This window comes from Eleutherodactylus coqui, chromosome 4 (assembly GCF_035609145.1).
Source record: "Eleutherodactylus coqui strain aEleCoq1 chromosome 4, aEleCoq1.hap1, whole genome shotgun sequence".
Taxonomy (NCBI): Eukaryota; Metazoa; Chordata; class Amphibia; order Anura; family Eleutherodactylidae; genus Eleutherodactylus; species Eleutherodactylus coqui.
Genome location: NC_089840.1, coordinates 46,792,430 through 46,810,739, shown reverse-complemented (window position 1 = coordinate 46,810,739; position 18,310 = coordinate 46,792,430). Strand labels below are relative to the sequence as shown.

The window sequence follows — 18,310 nt, the reverse complement described above, 5'->3', positions numbered from 1 at the left end:
CCCCCTATGTACAAGAATATAACTACTATAATACTGCCCCCTATGTGCAAGAATATAACTACTACAATACTGCTCCTATGTACAAGAATATAACTACTATAATACTGCTCCTATGTACAAGAATATAACTACTATAATACTGCCTCCTATGTACAAGAATATAACTACTATAATACTGCCTCCTATGTACAAGAATATAACTACTATAATACTGCCTCCTCTGTACAAGAATATAATTAGTATAATACTGCCCCTATGTACAAGAATATAACTACAATAATACTACCCGATATGTACAAGAATATAACTACTATAATACTGCCCTCTATGTACAAGAATATAACTACTATAATACTGCCCCCTATGTGCAAGAATATAACTACTACAATACTGCTCCTATGTACAAGAATATAACTACTATAATACTGCTCCTATGTACAAGAATATAACTACTATAATACTGCCTCCTATGTACAAGAATATAACTACTATAATACTGCCTCCTATGTACAAGAATATAACTACTATAATACTGCCTCCTATGTACAAGAATATAACTACTATAATACTGCCTCCTCTGTACAAGAATATAATTAGTATAATACTGCCCCTATGTACAAGAATATAACTACAATAATACTACCCGATATGTACAAGAATATAACTACTATAATACTGCCCCCTATGTACAGGAATATAACTACTATAATACTGCCTCCTATGTAGAAGAATATAACTACTATAAAACTGCCCTGTTTACAGTTCTGTTTGACATGGCATGGCTCATATAGATTTACACCTTTGCTAACAGGGTGGAGTTTCAGAAGATGACTGTGGTTCGACCTTCTGTCGAAATAGCCAGATACACCATGATTTTCCACACCAGAGATGCAGGAAATGAGGTGAACAGTCAAAGGTGAGTTATTTGCCTCTTAGTTATAATAGATGTTCTACGGCATCTTATATATAGTGATATGTACCATGGTGGTATAACTTGAGCAAGGATCTTTCACCTTTTAGATACTGGTTCACTCTTTCATCAGTTATATAACATGTTATATAAGTTAAGGATCAGGTTTTCTGATCAGCTCTCTCTCTCCCAGGACTGGTTTTGGACAAAGTGTGGCCTTGGGTAAATTTAAAATCGGGCCCCAAGTTCCAAAATATTGTATCAAAACAGTCCCGTTCAGTCAACTCAATACAGTTGAAACAATTATGATCATATTTTATCCCAGTTCTCGGACCCCAAGCCAGCCCAGATCTAAATGTTTTATTATCGGACTCCCGTCCCTGGACCTGCAATGCTCTGCACGTACCGGTTTATTCAGTAGACCACAGGCAGACCGCTTCCATGACTTCTCCCACCCTAGCACCACATAACAGTGCCCTCCTCAGACCCCTAATGTGATGTCCACATCACACACTCCCTAACTAGGGGTGGATTTAGGTCTCATGCCCACGGGCAAACGGAATTTAAAAAAAATCTGTGCGGGAGTGTGCGACCCGCGTCCATAGGGAATCATTGGGCCCCCGCAGGTAGTTAAATACCTACGGATGTCATTTTCCCCTGGCATGCTGCTCGCACATGCAGGAAAACAACCGCAGCATGCTCCATTTTCTGCAGTTTTCCCACACGAACGACTTCCATTGAAGCCAATGGAAGCCGTCCGATCTGCGACACAACCGCGGATGACACTGTAAAACAAAAAATTCAGAAGGCAAGTAGAGGAGCAAGAGACACCGATCACAAAGTAAAATGTTTCTATACAAATACACAGAGCATGTGAAGCAAACAATGATAATTGGAGCTCCTAATATATAATGTCATAGGCATCACGGAAACTTGATGGAATGATACACATGATTGGAATACAAGACTTGAAGGATACAACTTATTTATAAGAAACAGACCTAATAAGAGGGGAGGAGGTGTTGTGTTGTATGTTAGGAAAACCTTCATCTCCACAGAGATTCGAGCTTTAGAGCTGGGAGTTCTGTAGAAACTGTTTGGGTAAGAATACAAGGAGAGAACAACAGAGCGGACACCATTGTAGGCATTTACTATAGGCCACCTGGACAAGCAGAAGATATGGATGAACTCTTTCTACATCGGATGGCTAAGCTCGCAAAAAAGCATGACATAGTTACAATCTCCCATGATTACTATCCAGACATTTGTTGGGAATCTCTATCAGGTAAAAGTAATGGATCCAACAAATTCTTATCCGCTCTGCTGACAACTTTATCTTCCAAAAGGTCGAAGAGAAAACAAGAGGATCCGCTATCTTGGACATAATTCTTATCAACAGGGAGAGAATGGTTAAGGAAGTAAGGGTGGCTGGGACTAGAGATGAGCGAACCTACCCGGCCACGCCCCTTTTTTGAGTACTTCGGTGAAAAGATTCGGGAGGCGCCGTGGGTGAGTGGGGGGTTGCAGCGGGGAGTGGAGGGGAGAGGGGGAGAGAGAGAGGGCTCCCTCCTGTTTCCCGCTGCTACCCCCCCGCTCCACCACGCCTCCCCCCGCTCCCCGAATCTTTTCACCCGAGTACGGAAGTACTCGAAAATCGCGGTGCTCGATCGAGTACTCGAAACAAGTACATTCGCTCATCTCTAGCTGGGACCTTAGGAGGCAGTGATCATGCTATCCTTGAATTTTGGATAACAAGGAAAAGAAGACGTGAGAAAACTCAGACCTCAAGGTTGGATTTCAGAAAGGCAGATTTTAATGAACTCCGAGGGTAGGAAGAATCCAATGGCTGGATGTTCTTAAGGACAGAAATGTCCAAGAAGGTTGGGAAATCTTGTGAACTGAGATTCTCAAAGCACAATCGTTAACCATCCCTAAAAGAAGGAAGAATGGGAAGCATTTCAAGAGACCAGGATGGATGAACACAGAACTTGCACACATGTTAAAAAGGAAGAAAAATATGTTTATCAAATGGAAAGAGGGGGGAATATCTAAAGAAGATTATAACGCGGTCTGCAGAAACTGTAGGGTAAGAGTCTGAAAAGCTAAAGCTAATAATGAATTGAGGCTTGCAACAGTGGCCAAAAGCAATAAAAAAGGATTTTGGGGGTATGTCAAATGCAAAAGGAAAGTCAAAGATGCTTGCAAGATGAAAATGGTGAATTGGTTAAAAATGATGTTGAGAAGGCCGAACTTACAAAATAGAAATTTATATCTGTTTTCTCCCAGAAAGTAGATGTAACATCAACTGATCCTCCCTGTGCTATTGGGGGAATAAAGGAATGCAGGCTATCTATAAGCAGAGAGATGGTGAGGGAACTCTTAGCTAACTTAAATGAATTCAAGTCTCAAGGTCCAGATGAATTACATCCTAGGATACTAAAGGAAGCAGTGTAGGTAATTGCTGAACCACTCGCCATAATCTTTGAAAATTCCTGGAGAACAGGAGAAGTCCCAGAAGACTGGAAAAGGGCAAATGTCCCCATCTTCAAAAAGGGAAGAAAGTCGATTCAGGAAACTACAGGCCTGTGAGCCTGACTTCTATACCGGGAAAGATCTTGGAGCAAATTATTAAACAGCATGTATGCAAATACTTGGATGAAAATGGATTCAGAACTGGTTGAGTGATCGTACTCAAAGAGTGGTCATGAATGGCTGCACATCCAAGTGGAAGAATGTATCAAGTGGGGTACTACAAGGCTCTGTCCTAGGCCCAGTGTTATTCAACATTTTTATAGATGATCTGGAGGAGGGAATTGATGGCAAACTGATTCTACGACTCAAAGCTAGGAGGGATAGCTAACACTAGGGGGGAGAGAGAGTATTCAAAAAGATCTAGAAAAGCTTGCACAGTGAGCAGCGACTAACAGAATGGTATTTAAGAAGGAGAAATGCAAAGACCTACATCTGGGCAAGAAAAATGAAAAAAAGCACATACAGAAGGGGAGGAATTAGGTGAAGCCGCAGCACATGTGAAAAAGACTTGGGTATACTAATAGATCATATGAGTCAACATAAGTCAACAATACGATGCAGCGGCAAAAAAGGCAAAAACAATTCTGGGATGTATTAGGAGAAGCATTGAGTCTAGATCATGTGAGGTCATTATCCCTCTCTACTCTTCCTTAGTCAGACCGTATCTGGAATACTGTGTCCAGTGCTAGGCACCCTGCTTTAAAAAGACAAAAACAAACTGGAGCAAGTTCAGAGAAGAGTTGCCAAGATGGTGAGCGGTCTGCAAATCATGTCCTATGAGGAACGGTTAAAGGATCTGGGAATGTTTTAGCTTGCAAAAAAGAAGGCTGAGAGGAGACTTAATAGCTGTCTACAAATATCTGAGGGGCTGTCACAGTACAGAGGGATCAGCCCTATTCTCATCTGCACAAGGAAAGACCAGAAGCAATGGGATGAAACTGAAAGGGAGGAGACAGATTAGATATTAGAAAAAACTTTCTGACGGTGAGGGTGATCAATGAGTGGAACAGGTTACAACAGGAGGTGGTGAGTTCTCCTTCAATGGAAGTGTTCAAACAAAGGCTGGACAAATATCTGTCTGGGATGATTTAGTGAATCCTGCACTGAGCAGGGGGTTGGACCCGATGACCCTGGAGGTCCCTTCCAACTCTACCATTCTAGGATTGTATTATTCCACTGCATAGATCCACTACCAGAAAAAAATCTGCTGCCTGTGTCAGAAAAAAATAAAACCCATAGGTTGTTTTCACATGTAATGCATGGTGGTGGGGGATCCGCAACAAAATATGCAGAACATTTTGCACTCTGGATTTTAGTGCAGATTCACACCAAAATACGTGTGAAAATCATCAGTATCATTTTTGCTGCAGTTTTTAACACCGATCCGCAGCAGATTTCGCCCTTTTGAGTTGAAGGGGGTGAAGTCTGCTGTGGATTTGTGGCGAAATCTGCGCATTGTGAAATAGTATTTGCCACTGCCCGCTATTCAGCTTCCAGTCTCGCTCCTCCACCGCCGTTCTGCCTCTTTGCTTTTCTGCTGCCGTGCTGCCCGACTGCTCTCTACAAAGGATGAGCGACGCCGCAGCTGGATAGCACTTTCTGCGCTGAAGGCAGGGGGTCCCTTTTGAGGACTGGGTCCCTTGGCATTTGCCCAGTTTGATTTCCCGTAACGCCGGCCCTCTTACCCTGACACATGTGCAGACTCCTCTGGTATTTCCTGAGCTAAGGATGACAACAAAAAACCTTTTCACATGAAGAAAAGGAGAAACTTCTGAGAGGAGGGAGGGAGAGACAGAAACTGGAGAAGGCCACAGCGTTCTGAGAAAACACTAGATCTAAAAGGAGCAAATGCAATTGACTTATTGATATGTTATACGGCACCAGCGGAGTCTTTGTTTATTACATGCCTGCTATGGATGATAACCGATATGACTTTGGGTGCATGCTCTTTATCTTACTGTATGTAGGTGGTAGCCCACTACCCGCATCTCCTCAAGCCCATTTACTTGGTGTAACAATTCAGTCCTCTCCATTATTTATCTTTTATATTCAGACTTCACCTCCTTCAACTTTTATTTGTAATACTATCCAAAATACTAGACCATGCCCTTATCGTAGCCCAGCCTGATAACTACAGTACCCATGATTCAGGCCTACACAAACAGAATGCAGAATACAATCTCCAACCTACCCTCAGTTCTGCCAGTCGCTCTTGCTCTTCAATGAATGACCCAGCGCTGCTTGTGTGTGGCTGAGCACTCACCCAATCAGAAAAAGCATTTTCAGCAAGCGGGGATTCTAAATCCCCACCTGCTGGAAGAACTTCACTGCACTGCCGGAGGATCAAGCGGCTGGACGTGCCTGAGCCCTGACAGCAGCCGAGAGGTGAATAACTATTTTTAAACTTTTTACATGGCAGGGATGATTTTCAGGGAAGGGCTTATATTTAAAGCCCTTCCCCCTGAAAATCACTGCATGCAGCCCATTGCTTTCAATGGGGCCGCCGGCAGCAGCACTGAAAGCAATGATGCATGGACCTCACTCAAGCATAAACCCACCCTAGGCCTTTAATAATAATCTTTCTTTGTATAGCACCAACCGCAGCGCTTTCAAGCATGGGAGAAATGCAAACAGTACGCCACTCGAGGCAATACGTTTTCCCAGTTTTTTGGGGGTAAAACTTGGTGCCTCGGCTTATACTCGAGTATATATGGTAACTATTCCAACCGATACCTAAGTATAAGTACTATACATTATGGTGCCAACATAATGCCATACAGCTGCCTAAACAACAATCTATATAGTACCACCATTTATTGCAATACTGAATACTGCACAGTGCTTAATTAGCAGTGCAATAGATACTAAGTAAATCCACTCCTTAACATTGACATTGCAACACCAAGAAGTAAAGTTGTGGGATCACGGAAACTACAGGATCGATAGACAAGTCAATTATATGCAAATGAAAAAAAATAGAAACCAAAATATTCCTAACTTAGGCCGGTCTCACACAGCTAGATTTGAATTATGGATTCTGCAATCGCCGTCCATGGGAACGATACGCAGTAATAAGCGGGCATTGAAAGGCATGGGCTTTCGCTGGTTCATTCAGACGTGCAGGTAGGAATTGCAATCTCTGTGCGTGGAAAAAAATTGCAGCATGCTCTATTTTAGCGCCGATTCTGCTCCATTGATTTCAAAGAATACGAATGATCCACAGTGCATAGGCTATTACTTTTGCGTATGCGCGCGGATTCGCTCACAGCTTGCTAGGAGATGAAAAAGTCAGAATTTTGTATGAAGTATATGTGCAGAAATACACGACTTTATACACCTTGGCGTGCCATCAGTGGGGTTATTGGTTATCTGAGGAATGTTCTGCCACGCTGAATGCACTTGGGCACGCTAATCATTAAAAGGTGCTCCCTTTGCAATTGCCCACCAATAACATCCCTGATGTACTCAATGGGAGACAAGTCAGGTGATGCTGCAGGCCATGGGAGTACATTTAGGCCACGGGAGTACATTTAGGCCACGCATGTTGGTCAAGCTGGACATCTGACTTGTAGCCCAATGTCATGGAAGCACCTTCTGATGGTTTGTGTAGACAGTGTTCAACGCTCTAGGTTTTGGTTGTGACATCCAATTTCACTGGCAGTATAGAATGGATCACTATGCGCCATTCTTCTAATCTGATGATCCGCCCGTCCAGGTTCGCTTCTGTGTACCTCTTGATGTCATTCGAGATCTTCATTGTTCTCCCAACCACTGGGACACGCAACTTTGAACAGTTCTAACATCTCGGCCTATGCACTTAGCGATCTGCTAAGGTCTCTTAGTCCAAGGATTCTGTCCCTCTCCAGTTACAACTGGCACATTGTTGAAGAAGAGGCATTGCACAAGACTTGATCCGTTTTTTTTTTTTTTAAAGAAACACATGCTTTCTGATAGAACTGAAGCCCCTCCTACATGGCGTAGATTGGCGGTAGGTGCTTGAAGTTGTGAATCTTAGCGACACCTTCACCTTCCTCGATTTGCATAACTTTACGTCTTGTCCTTCTTGGTGTTGCAGTTTCCGTATTGAGCAATGTAGAATGATCAAATAATATTGCCATACTATGCTCTATATTAATGTCTTCCAGAACCCGATAAGTTATGATTCATTTGTTACTATCTTTACTATTGTTTCTCCACACACCCATACATTTTATAAAAATATCAGCTGCCTGTTGTCACCACAAGAGGGCAGTCTGACTAATAGACGCATACAGGAGCCACGTACAGCAGTATATAGGTCATCTCCTAGTGTTGTCAACAAGAACATGATTGCGGTGTGTAATCAGTATTTATATAGAATATCTTACTGTCTCACAGGATGCAGCTACTCAGGAAAGCGTCCAAAGTCTGGAAGACGGACGGACTAAACTCCTGCAGCTATAATCTGCTCTCCATCGAACATGAGCCCTTATACATCAACATCACAGTTGATATAGGAAGACCGCACCACTAGCCAGAAGATCGCAGCGCTGGGACCGCCACGAACTTCGCCAGATTATATTGATCAGCAGATCAAAACTGTTTAAATGAATGCTGATCATTAAAGCTGGAGCCCCGCCCCTGCGGGGAACGAACGCCGCAGACTGTTGGCGACGCACGCCCGGCCGGAATCACACGCACCTCAGTAATACGTACCAAACACTCTGACGTCAAGGATCGTTTACAGTACTACTGGGTGTGAAGACCCCAACACTGCCTGCCCGAGCCTTGACTTTTAACTTTCATACTGTAGAACAATCAAAGCTTTATTAGATGGACGTTTGTATACAATGAATACGACAAGACGAATATTTACATTCGAGAAAATCACATTCCAGCTCTTTGTTATACAGGTGTTCTCACCGCTGAGAAGAAGCTCCGTTATTTATGACCTTTTCTGAAAAAAAATTTAAAATAATAAAAGTATGTTCTCATTTTTGGATTATTTTTTTCTCGTTTTCAGGGTGTTTAAATGCGAGACTGAAAACCTGTTCTCCAAAGTGAACCCCCAAATCGAAAAACATTCCTCGACTCCCTATATGTAGTGTTTATTCTCCCATTTTTGGTTTTGGGACATGACGTAGCCATCGGACCGTTATCAGCTATACTGTCTCTCTGCTTGCAGTCATTGAATGGGAACCTATATAGTATAAAGTCAGGGAATAAAATCCCTCCTGATCACAAAAGTGCACGGTCTATTACAGTACAGGGCTGGGAGCAATTAATGAGGAATCTCACAGCTGTACTGTGTGTGGTGCAGTGTTAGGGCAGCAGAAATGCAGTCCTAAGCTCTCGCTCACGACCTGAAGGTTGCTGGTTCAATCCCCGCTTGGTTCAAGGTTGACTCAGCCTTCCATCCTTCCGAGGTTGGTAAAATGAGTACCCAGCTTGCTAGGGCATAACAAGATGACTGGGGGAATCAATGGCAAACCACCCACAAACAGTCCTCCAAGAAAAGGTCACGATGTGATGTCACCCAAGGAGTCACTAGTGCTTGCACCAGGGGTACATCAACAAAGTGTTAGTTTTAGGCTTTATTCACACATCGCTACCATCTGATGCATTGGATTTTGCGCCACATAAAAGCGCCCGGCCGGCCAAGATAGCACATTTCAGCTGGGCATTTTTATGCCAGCCAGGAAAGATAGTTCAGGAACTATCTTTCTCAGCCGGAATACGGCCACTGCCATAGACAGCAACTGGAGAAGGGAAGTGGGACACTGGGGCTGACACTATGGGGGTGCACCCTGGCTGGGCAGATACTGTATGAGGGTGCACACTGGGGCTGACACTGCATAGGGGTGCACACTGTGGTTGCTGTTGTGTATATTGAACCTCTCCGATGTTTGAGCAGTGTCACTTTCCTTGGCGCCTGCTAACAATGACTTAACTTTCATAACTTGCAATAACTAATTTGCAATTGTGTGTTCATTGTTTCTCTGATCCAGAAACAGGTCTTGTTGACCTGGGTTACAACTGATGAACTTTGATGGAGGTCGGGGGTCGCTGCATGCCTCACTGCTCACTACCTGGGCAGGAGCAGAGATGACAGGGTTACCCAGAGCATCAAACTGCTGATCTTTGCTACAGCTGCTCAGAGTTTCTTTGATGTTTACACTCAGAAGGTCATAGAAATGGGAATAGGAAAGTGCAAGCGCCTGACCAGCAGCACAGAGTAGTGCAGAAGAGCGAGCCAATCCTAATGAGGGCAGGGCTGCATGGGGCATTGTCATTTGGGTAGGGGGGATGGAGAGGAGTGAGATGTCAGACAGTTACGCAATGGCAGGAGCAAGGTTCTCATCAGCACAGAGTGTTTCAGCAGAGTTGTGAGAGACAGGGACCTCTGGAGTCGGTTAGTGTGATGATGGGAGGGGGGAGTGGAGGCAAGTAGAAGCAGCAATGACCCAGCAGCACAGGGTATTCCAAGAGAGGAGGGTGCTGATCTTGCCAGAGTTTACCAGCGCAGTTGGGGTCCATGCCGCTTCCAGAAGAGGAGTGCACCAATCGTAGAGGTTACAGATCAAGAGCCACACAGTGAAAGGAGGAGCGCAGAGTATTTCAGGACAGGCAGAATCTGCTAATCTAGTGGAAGATCAGAGACAGAAACTCAACATTACTGGTTACATTTGAAAACGAAAAGATCACTTAAACAGCGGTGAGAGGTTTGTGTTTAGTTATTGGGACACTTAACCCCTTAATTAAAATGGCCTATTTTGGCCATAACGCAATGATTTTTGGGGGATTTTCATCTTCATTTCTCAAAAGCTATAACTTTATTTTTCCATCGACATGGCCGTACGAGGGCTTGTTTTTTGCGTGGCGAACTGTAGTTATCGGTACAATTTTGTGGTACATGGAATGACTTGTAAAACTTGTAGACCTTTTTTTTTTTAAATCAGAGAAAACATTTCTGCCATATTTTTTTAAATCATGCAGTATAAAAGGACACTTTTTCTGCAAGTCAATACCATTACGATACAAATTTTTTTTTTAGGTTTTTCCACTTTTACACATTAAAGTTTTTGGGAAATTTTTTTTTCTACATCGTTGCATTCAAAGTCCCATAACATTATTTTTCCATGGACGGAGTTCTGTGTAGCTTGTTTGTTTGGCTGATACGGTATAGTTTTTATTGGTACCATTTTGAGGTACATAAGGCTTTTTTGATCACTTTTATTGTTTATTTGGAAGGCAAAATAAAAAAAAAAAAACCGCAAAGTCGTAACTTTTTTGCCATGTAGGATAAATGGTGTGTTCCAACTTGTTACGGGTAGGATGATAAAAAATTTTTTAAAAATCTCACATATTTGGTATTTTCTTTATTGAAATAGGGTAAAATGCACAAAAAAAGCTTTGCTTTTTTTATGTCTCTATAAGAGACTTGAAACAGAACAGCGATAATAATGCATTGCAAAACTTCTATACTGCAATGCTTTATCGCTTACAATAGCGATCACAGGCAATGGCAAGCCTGGACACCACTTTCTGGCGTGCTGCTGTCATCCAATGACATCAGATGTGGCATTTATGAGGTTAACAGCGGGGATCGCTGTTCTCACCTATCCCCACTATTCCGGAGGAAGGCTAAAATTACTGCGACCTGGACTGTCATGACTGGATTAGGCAACACCTCTTGGCTTTGATGAATGGCTGATGGGGCTGAGAGAAGAGGCATATGCCACAAGTCTTTCCCCCACAGCCCCTGTACTTGCCCTTTAAAATTGTGTTAAATAAGTTGTATGTTGACCCACGCTGGAGGGCGTTCTCAGAAAGTTGCTCCACGATCGGTGCCATTGTATAGAATATCTGAAGAGGGTGTGATTGCCCTCAGAGGTGTTCATATTAATAGGTCTCATATAGCTTGCAATGTAATCTGCCTCAAACTGTTAAAATCTAAAGTATAAGATTTCAATGTATCTATAAATTGCTCGTAAAGGATTAACTAAGTGAAATCTGAGAACAGCCTGAAAGAAAGTCTGGAAAGGGTTGTGGCTGGTATCCAACTGAAAAGGACCTTTGGAAGCAGTATCATAAGTCACCATCAGTCAGATGTTCTTTGGTTTCACAGCTGCGTCTGGGGTTCCGCTTTCCTGCTCCGTTTGGGGAGAGAGGGGGATCCCCATGTGTGAATGGCTCTGTCTCAGGATCGACCGAACACCGCTGATCGGACCCCATTAACTATAATGGGGTCTGCTCGGTTTTTGCTCAGGTGCCCCGCTTTTTGGACACTGAGAGGCATCTGCGATGGAAGCTCTGACCGGAGGTTGCAACTCAGATATTAAACAACCCTCAATCAGCATCATCGAGACTATTCTCAGCAATGGTGATTGGCTGACAAGACTTTCCTTACCGGTTTCTACAACTGGTCCTTTTCAGATTGACCCCAGACATGATAGAGAAGCTCTGGAAGCTCTCATCAGAGGCACCACTAAATTCATATTTCACAAACCTAAATTCAGGAATAAGACCTCTGCTCCCTGTAATATATCTGTTGTATAGAAGCACAACCCCCCACCCCCCAGGACCACAACAGATCCCTGTAAATAGAGGTCTGTGCAATCATAGTCAGTCTTCACTCAAGTAAACGGGGGCTAATACTAAAACCTTTGGGGCCATCACTTGACAATTTCTTCCATGCATATCAATGCAGATTTGTGATTGGATCCCCCAATCTGGGTTACCTCAACTTAGCGTTACACCAGGGGCAGCTGAACCATACTTACAACCAACCCACAATTCACTAAGTTGGGGTAAGAGTAAAATTCACTGTCTGCCATACCTGCAATTTAAAGGGTTATTCCAGAACTTTACTACTCCTAAGGATAGGTTATCAGTAGTTGATTGATGGGCACCAGCTCCTTGGGATACCTGCTGATCATTCAGCCCATTGTCAGTGAGCAGGTGAACCATCCTCGGAAGTGGTGAGGGACGGAAGTGTAATAGCCAGCTTCACTACCCTTGATTTGCCTCTTATTACACTTCTGGCTCCACATTGCAGTCAAGGTCAGATATCTGGTCCTGGTCGTAATGACAGGCCAAAAAAATAATAGGAGGCAGAACCCTTGCCGATTTCAATGGAGTGAAGCCAGCTATTGCACTTCAGGTGCTGAGCAGCAATGATGACATCCAGCCTGCTGCACTGACAGCGGGCTGAACGATCAGCTGATTGACAGGGATCCCGATTGGCGGGCTCCTGTTGATTACCTACTGATGACCTATTCTCAGGATTAGGTCATCAGGAGTTGAAGTTCCAGAACACCCCTTTAATTTTCTTCAGGGCTTCTTATTTTTGTATTTCTGCACCACACAGCTATGATTAGCAGTTTAAAATGAACCTAATCTGTTAAGGCCCATTTAGACACAACGATTCTGGCTCAAAAATTTGCTGAAAGCCGTCTTTTGAGCGATAACTGTTGGGTCTAAATGCACGGACATCATGCCGTTTTCGTGCACGATTCGTTCCTCGCTCAATTCTAGTTTTCTAGAATCAAGAGATGAATTGTCAGCAGTGCTAATGAGATTATTTTAGCTTGTGTCCCACTGGTAGTTCACAGCGGGATGCGAGCTGTAAATGTAGAGAACAATGCAGCTGTTAGCTTATGCAAGACAGCTGTATTATTCCCGTAGTGATCGTGGCGGTGTCCCGCTCCATAGCTCTTTAGTAGCTAATTAGCTACTATACACTTTGCAAAGATGATCGCTTAAAACTGTCATTTAATCTGCTGTTTGAGTGATTTTTGAGCGATCATCTTTCAGTGTAAATGTGGTCTAACTTTATCCCTATTGCTTTACACTGCTGCCCGCTTACTCATTTTGCCCTCTACAGTCTTAGCAGAGTAGAGCAGACTTATTGAAAACTATAAGTAATGAAACAACCAGTGTGACAATATCCCAATTATTACACGCGTTGCACAAATACAAAGGGGAAAGTAGAAAATAGAATACTTTTATTAATCACACAATAAATAGGAACACATTTAAATTGATACCTGCAAGTTATAATAAGACAACCTCACAGCAAACTGGAACACAATACAGGATTGTGTCATTGCAGATCGATGGATATGAGCAGCAGAGCCCTGTCCAAAACATAAACCTGCACGCATTTCATTTAAAAATCAAGTGGAATCTACAAAAAGGAAGGCACTGTCCGTCATAGACCCAACGGGAGGAATCATCAAGGCACGTCAGGGCGTTAAAGAGCGGTCCCCTGTGTATTACACACACATATTATATATATCCCCCATGAGCCATCGACATTTAGGTGGCAACCACTCAGGGCTGACATAACACTTGTCACTCTGCATTTCCAGTTAAACTTCAGAATAAAACGCCCATGGGGACAACCGGAACGATTAGCGGTCAAAATAAAGCGCTGGATCATTCAAACTTGAACGCCAAGGCTGGATTCACACAGGGCGGATTTGCCGCGGAAATTCTGTCTGCAGCCAATAATCCCGGGTTTAGCCAGCCATGTGAACGAGATTTCTCAGAAATCTCGTCCACACGGGATGGCGCTGCGGTGCAGATTCACCGGCCGCAGCATGTCCATTCTTTTTTTTTTTTTCCCCGTTGCGGTTGCCCTCTCCTCTATAGGAGTGTCGACCGCAATGGAAAAGCGTGCGGCCAAGCTGCTCCAAAACCTGCCGCTAAGTGCCGCAGGTTTTAAAGCAGCGCTTTCCCAGCGGAAATCTTGTTTTTTCGCTGTGGCCAAACCGTGAGATTTCCGCCGGGAATACGCCATGTGACCCCCAGCCTAATTGTTCAGTGTAAACACGATAAACAATAAGCGAACAAATTATCTTTCATTTTATGCAGGCATAAAAAAAAAAATCGTTGGCTCATTCACTAATCGTTCAGTCGCTTTCATTCACTGGTGCGGAGAATGTGAATGCCTATACGATTTGTGAGCGAACTATTTAACGGTCTCTATAAACAGGCTGCACGGGCGAATGCCGCCATTGTTTGCTTGTGCGTTCCGTGTGAAAGCACCTTAGTTGCACCTGATCATGAGGGGTGTTATTCATACAACCCCTCTCCCATCCGTGGCATAGGTAGACATCTGTGAACCTCTGCAGGCACGGCCAGGGAGGCGGAAGGCACGTTGGTTGGAGGACAGAGTTTGCCTGCCCCTATGTAACACATTGCTCCCTTGTTCGCACAGCGGTACGGAGGCGTCCGTTAATACTCAGTGATGCGCTATGAAATGTGACTAAATGGCTAGAAATTAGTCAGAATGTACTCAAGTACAATAATACATGTACATTGCCTCATTTGGGGCGGAAAAGGAAAATATTTTACCTATAAAAACAAAGTCTTTAATAGTCCTTTTTTTTTACCAAAGTTATAAAACCGTGTGTTTCTTAGGGCCCATTCACATCGGCGTTACGGCTTTCCATCTCTCAGTTCCGTTTACCTGCTCTCAAGAAGGAACAGAGACGGAAAGCCGTACCGCAGATGTGAACGAGCGCTTATTAATCATCGCCCAACTTTACCAGAAACGGATAGCGCCATCTTACCAGTTCAGTCCCAGCGTTGGCCGTCATCCAGCTTTCCTGAAGTCTATGGAATTCCATATGTCTATAAGCATCTGCCCTTCAGGACTCGGAGAAAGCTGTGTGACAGCCCTGTGCGAGCTGTGATGCTGGACAAGTTCTTTGCACCCAGCTTTTACCAGATATGGACATAACTAAAAACTAGCTGGAATTAGTAGTAGGATGACACAATGAAGGACCAGTGAAAAGTGCCATGTTTGCGTTCCCCGGTTTGTGGGTGCAGCGTGACACCTCCTCTGTGTCCGTAGACCTCAGGTTCTTCTTGGTGCAGCTCACCCTGGACCAACACTAAAATACCTTCCACCTGCCCACTTCAGTCGGCATCACCGGAGCCTCACCGATGTCCACGGTGAGGTTGGTATACAGTGGAGTCTTCTCTCTGGAAAGCAGTTGGAAGTTTAAGGAGTTCATCCCGTCTTCTTTCCAGGTTCTCTTGGTTTTACTTAACAGATTATGTCTATGAGGAGAAAAGGAGGAATAAAAGGTTGAACACATCTGACATTTGTTCGCACACTGTAGACTCTCAACTCTCCTACAATTAATTCTTCTGGTCAACCTTGGAAACCGTCAGTAATTTAGGATCAGATGATTGGGGGCGGACCCCTGCTGATTAACTATTGAAGGCCTATCATGAGTATAAGCAAGTGCCAGGAAAAGCCCCTCCAGACCTCAGTACATAGGGAACCATATAAGGCTGAACTGCACACGGGCAGAAATTCCGCAGCAGGATTCTGCGCAGGATTTCGGCCATTGAACGATGCCATGGGATTGCATTAGTTTACGCAAACCTATGCAGACAGCCGCGGTTTTGATTGCGCACAACTTGCGGGATAAAAAAATTGTGGCATGTCCTTTTTCAGTGCGAGCCTTCATGGCCGTGTCATCGCTGACACGCCGGCTCTGCGCTGTGCACATCCACAGGGCAGAGCGAAGACTCCGGACAGGTAAGCCGCAGGGGCACGGGTCGCATCCCACTGCGAGAGTTTCGCAGTCAGAATCTAACCCAGCCTAAATTAAATGAAAACACCAGAATTTTCATGTACAAGGATTACTACTACTGCAGATACTTCATGACTTCCACAATCCCACACTTACCTGAGGGAGTTTTCCTCGTTGCCAGAGTCACGGTCATGGGGGATCATTTTATATCGGCCGAGGGCCAGAGGCGTCCGAGTGATACTCATCCCCGAGAGGCGAATCCTTGTAAAAAAAAACAAACAAAAAAAACAAAACAGTATATGACTTGATCTGTATAATGTAAGCATAAGATGTCCCATCTTGGGCCCTTCAGGAAGATGCTCATTTCAAGGGGGTTTCCATACACCGCTCTCAATGTTGGGTCGTCTAAAAGGTGAAATTTCTGCAAGGAGTCACGACGTGACGCTTCAACACGCCAAGAGTACTCGGCCTCCCTCGTTTCTGTAGTTGGATGTAGTCTTTTGGGCCCTCCCCAAGTGACAGATTGTGATAATGGATGCAGCTTAGGTCCCTATAAGGCGTCCTCCATAACGTATCATATAATGCACCCATCTATACTTGAAATTGTGTCATTTATGCTGCATAAATGGCTCAAATTTCTTTTTACCCCAATCCCCTGAAAAAAAACAATTAAAAAAGTCATACATTATTTATGTATCCAAGAATGATGCCCTTAAAAATGTAGATGGAAAAACGAAAAAATTATGGCTCTAGGAATGCGAAGATGAAAAAACAAGAAATGAAAAATTGGTAAATCATTAGGGCCTAAAATAGACGCAGTCATTAAGGGGTGTCGATCTGTGCCCCTCACCGGAGCTGGATTACCTCATGGCGATATCATCGTCCTCTCCTCCCCAGCCCCAGTACGTGTTGGGGAATCCATTCATCTTCATGAACTGATCTGGTGTTAGCGCAGAGACTCCTCCGAAATATGTCCAATATGGTAAGCTGGAAGGGGAAAAAGAAAAAACTATGACGACGGCTGTGTTAATACTACACATAATGGTGGACATAGGTCGTACATCTGTGAAGCGAGGAGTAGTGGGGCCCATGATACCATTGGGGCCACTGATGGGTAATTAGCAATGCATGTGCATTGACAGAGATAATGAGAGTACAGACCAGACCCTTCACCCGTCCTGCTTATGGCAGATTCTATGCAGTGCGATTCAGTGTCCCGCACTGCGATAGGTAACCCCCCGAGCTCCTTGATGTGTCACTGAATACTCTACAGGATTACAGATGGCGAGTATAAGGTGACACATTGTCACATATCACCGGCAGATCACTGAAAACAACGCGGGCTCTTTGTGTGCCGAAAGGGTCAGGTTACACAATCCAACAGCCGATGAGTGCGGATTATTCAGAGCCCCCAGATCATGATTTATACAGCAGCTGAAGACCCTTCTCTCCCAAAACCTTATGTGCGCCCTCTTCCTGAACTCGGCCGTTTCGGCTTCCATATTTCGCCTGCGGTTTTCTGACACAGGAGAGAACTGACGCTGTCCGCCATATTAGCTCTCATGTCCATCACCCGTTTACAAGAGCCGCTCTTCTTTCGGTTCTCTGTTGCAGTCGATCGTTGCGAGAGATTACAAGAATGATATGTTTATAGTGTGCGATCATCCGGGTTATCGGTATATTACAGTATTAGTATAACGGACGAACCAAACATATGCAGTGCGTTCAGATGCAGTTTCTATGGCTGTAAACATCCTGTCCACCCCGGGCTGTATATACACATGTGAAGGGGCAGATATTAAGGAGATCATCTATGTTCTACCCTCAATAACACAACTGCTATTCATGCCTGTGGGCGTATACTGGGCATATACTGTACCGCCACAAAGAGTTATATGGATTTTTAATAAGCCAATCATAGACCACTATGGGCCCACGAGGTATCTTAGTGCGCCCCCCATGTTATACTTTAAAAAGGAAATAAAAAGTCAATGAGATTTAAACACATAAAAAAAAACAAAAAAAAACCACATTGGAATATTCAGTCACATGATGTATTCAGGAATGCTGCTTATCAAGAAGTGTGCAAAGTCTCACGTAGACTATTATACTATCTCTTTGAAAAAGTTTCCCAACAGGTCACGTTCTCAAGATTTCCTCAGTACAGCACAGATCACGTAATTATGCTCATTGCCTCAAACACTGCCCCCTACGTACAAGAACATAACTACTATAATACTGCCCCCTACGTACAAGAACATAACTACTATAATACTGCCCCCTACGTACAAGAACATAACTACTATAATACTGCTCCCTACGTACAAGAATATAA

General features: G+C 43.9%; 2 protein-coding genes across 11 annotated transcripts in view; one reads left to right on the top strand and one right to left on the bottom strand.

Moving 5' to 3' along the window:
- The window catches only part of B4GALT4 (beta-1,4-galactosyltransferase 4), a 57,797-nt gene extending 49,382 nt beyond the window's left edge, over positions 1-8,415 (top strand). For all 6 annotated transcript variants that reach the window (XM_066599362.1, XM_066599359.1, XM_066599363.1 and 3 more), the window contains 2 exons: positions 812-916; positions 7,820-8,415. In XM_066599362.1, the coding sequence (XP_066455459.1) occupies positions 812-916; positions 7,820-7,955 (241 nt within the window). In that variant the 3' untranslated portion in view covers positions 7,956-8,415. The remainder of the gene's footprint in view (positions 1-811; positions 917-7,819) is intronic.
- A 4,992-nt stretch (positions 8,416-13,407) lies between these two features.
- Positions 13,408-18,310, bottom strand: part of LOC136625280 (beta-1,4-galactosyltransferase 3-like) — a 58,663-nt gene continuing 53,760 nt past the window's right edge. For all 5 annotated transcript variants that reach the window (XM_066599353.1, XM_066599354.1, XM_066599355.1 and 2 more), the window contains 3 exons: positions 16,840-16,962; positions 16,132-16,236; positions 13,408-15,493 (listed from right to left, as the gene is read on the bottom strand). In XM_066599353.1, the coding sequence (XP_066455450.1) occupies positions 15,325-15,493; positions 16,132-16,236; positions 16,840-16,962 (397 nt within the window). In that variant the 3' untranslated portion in view covers positions 13,408-15,324. The remainder of the gene's footprint in view (positions 15,494-16,131; positions 16,237-16,839; positions 16,963-18,310) is intronic.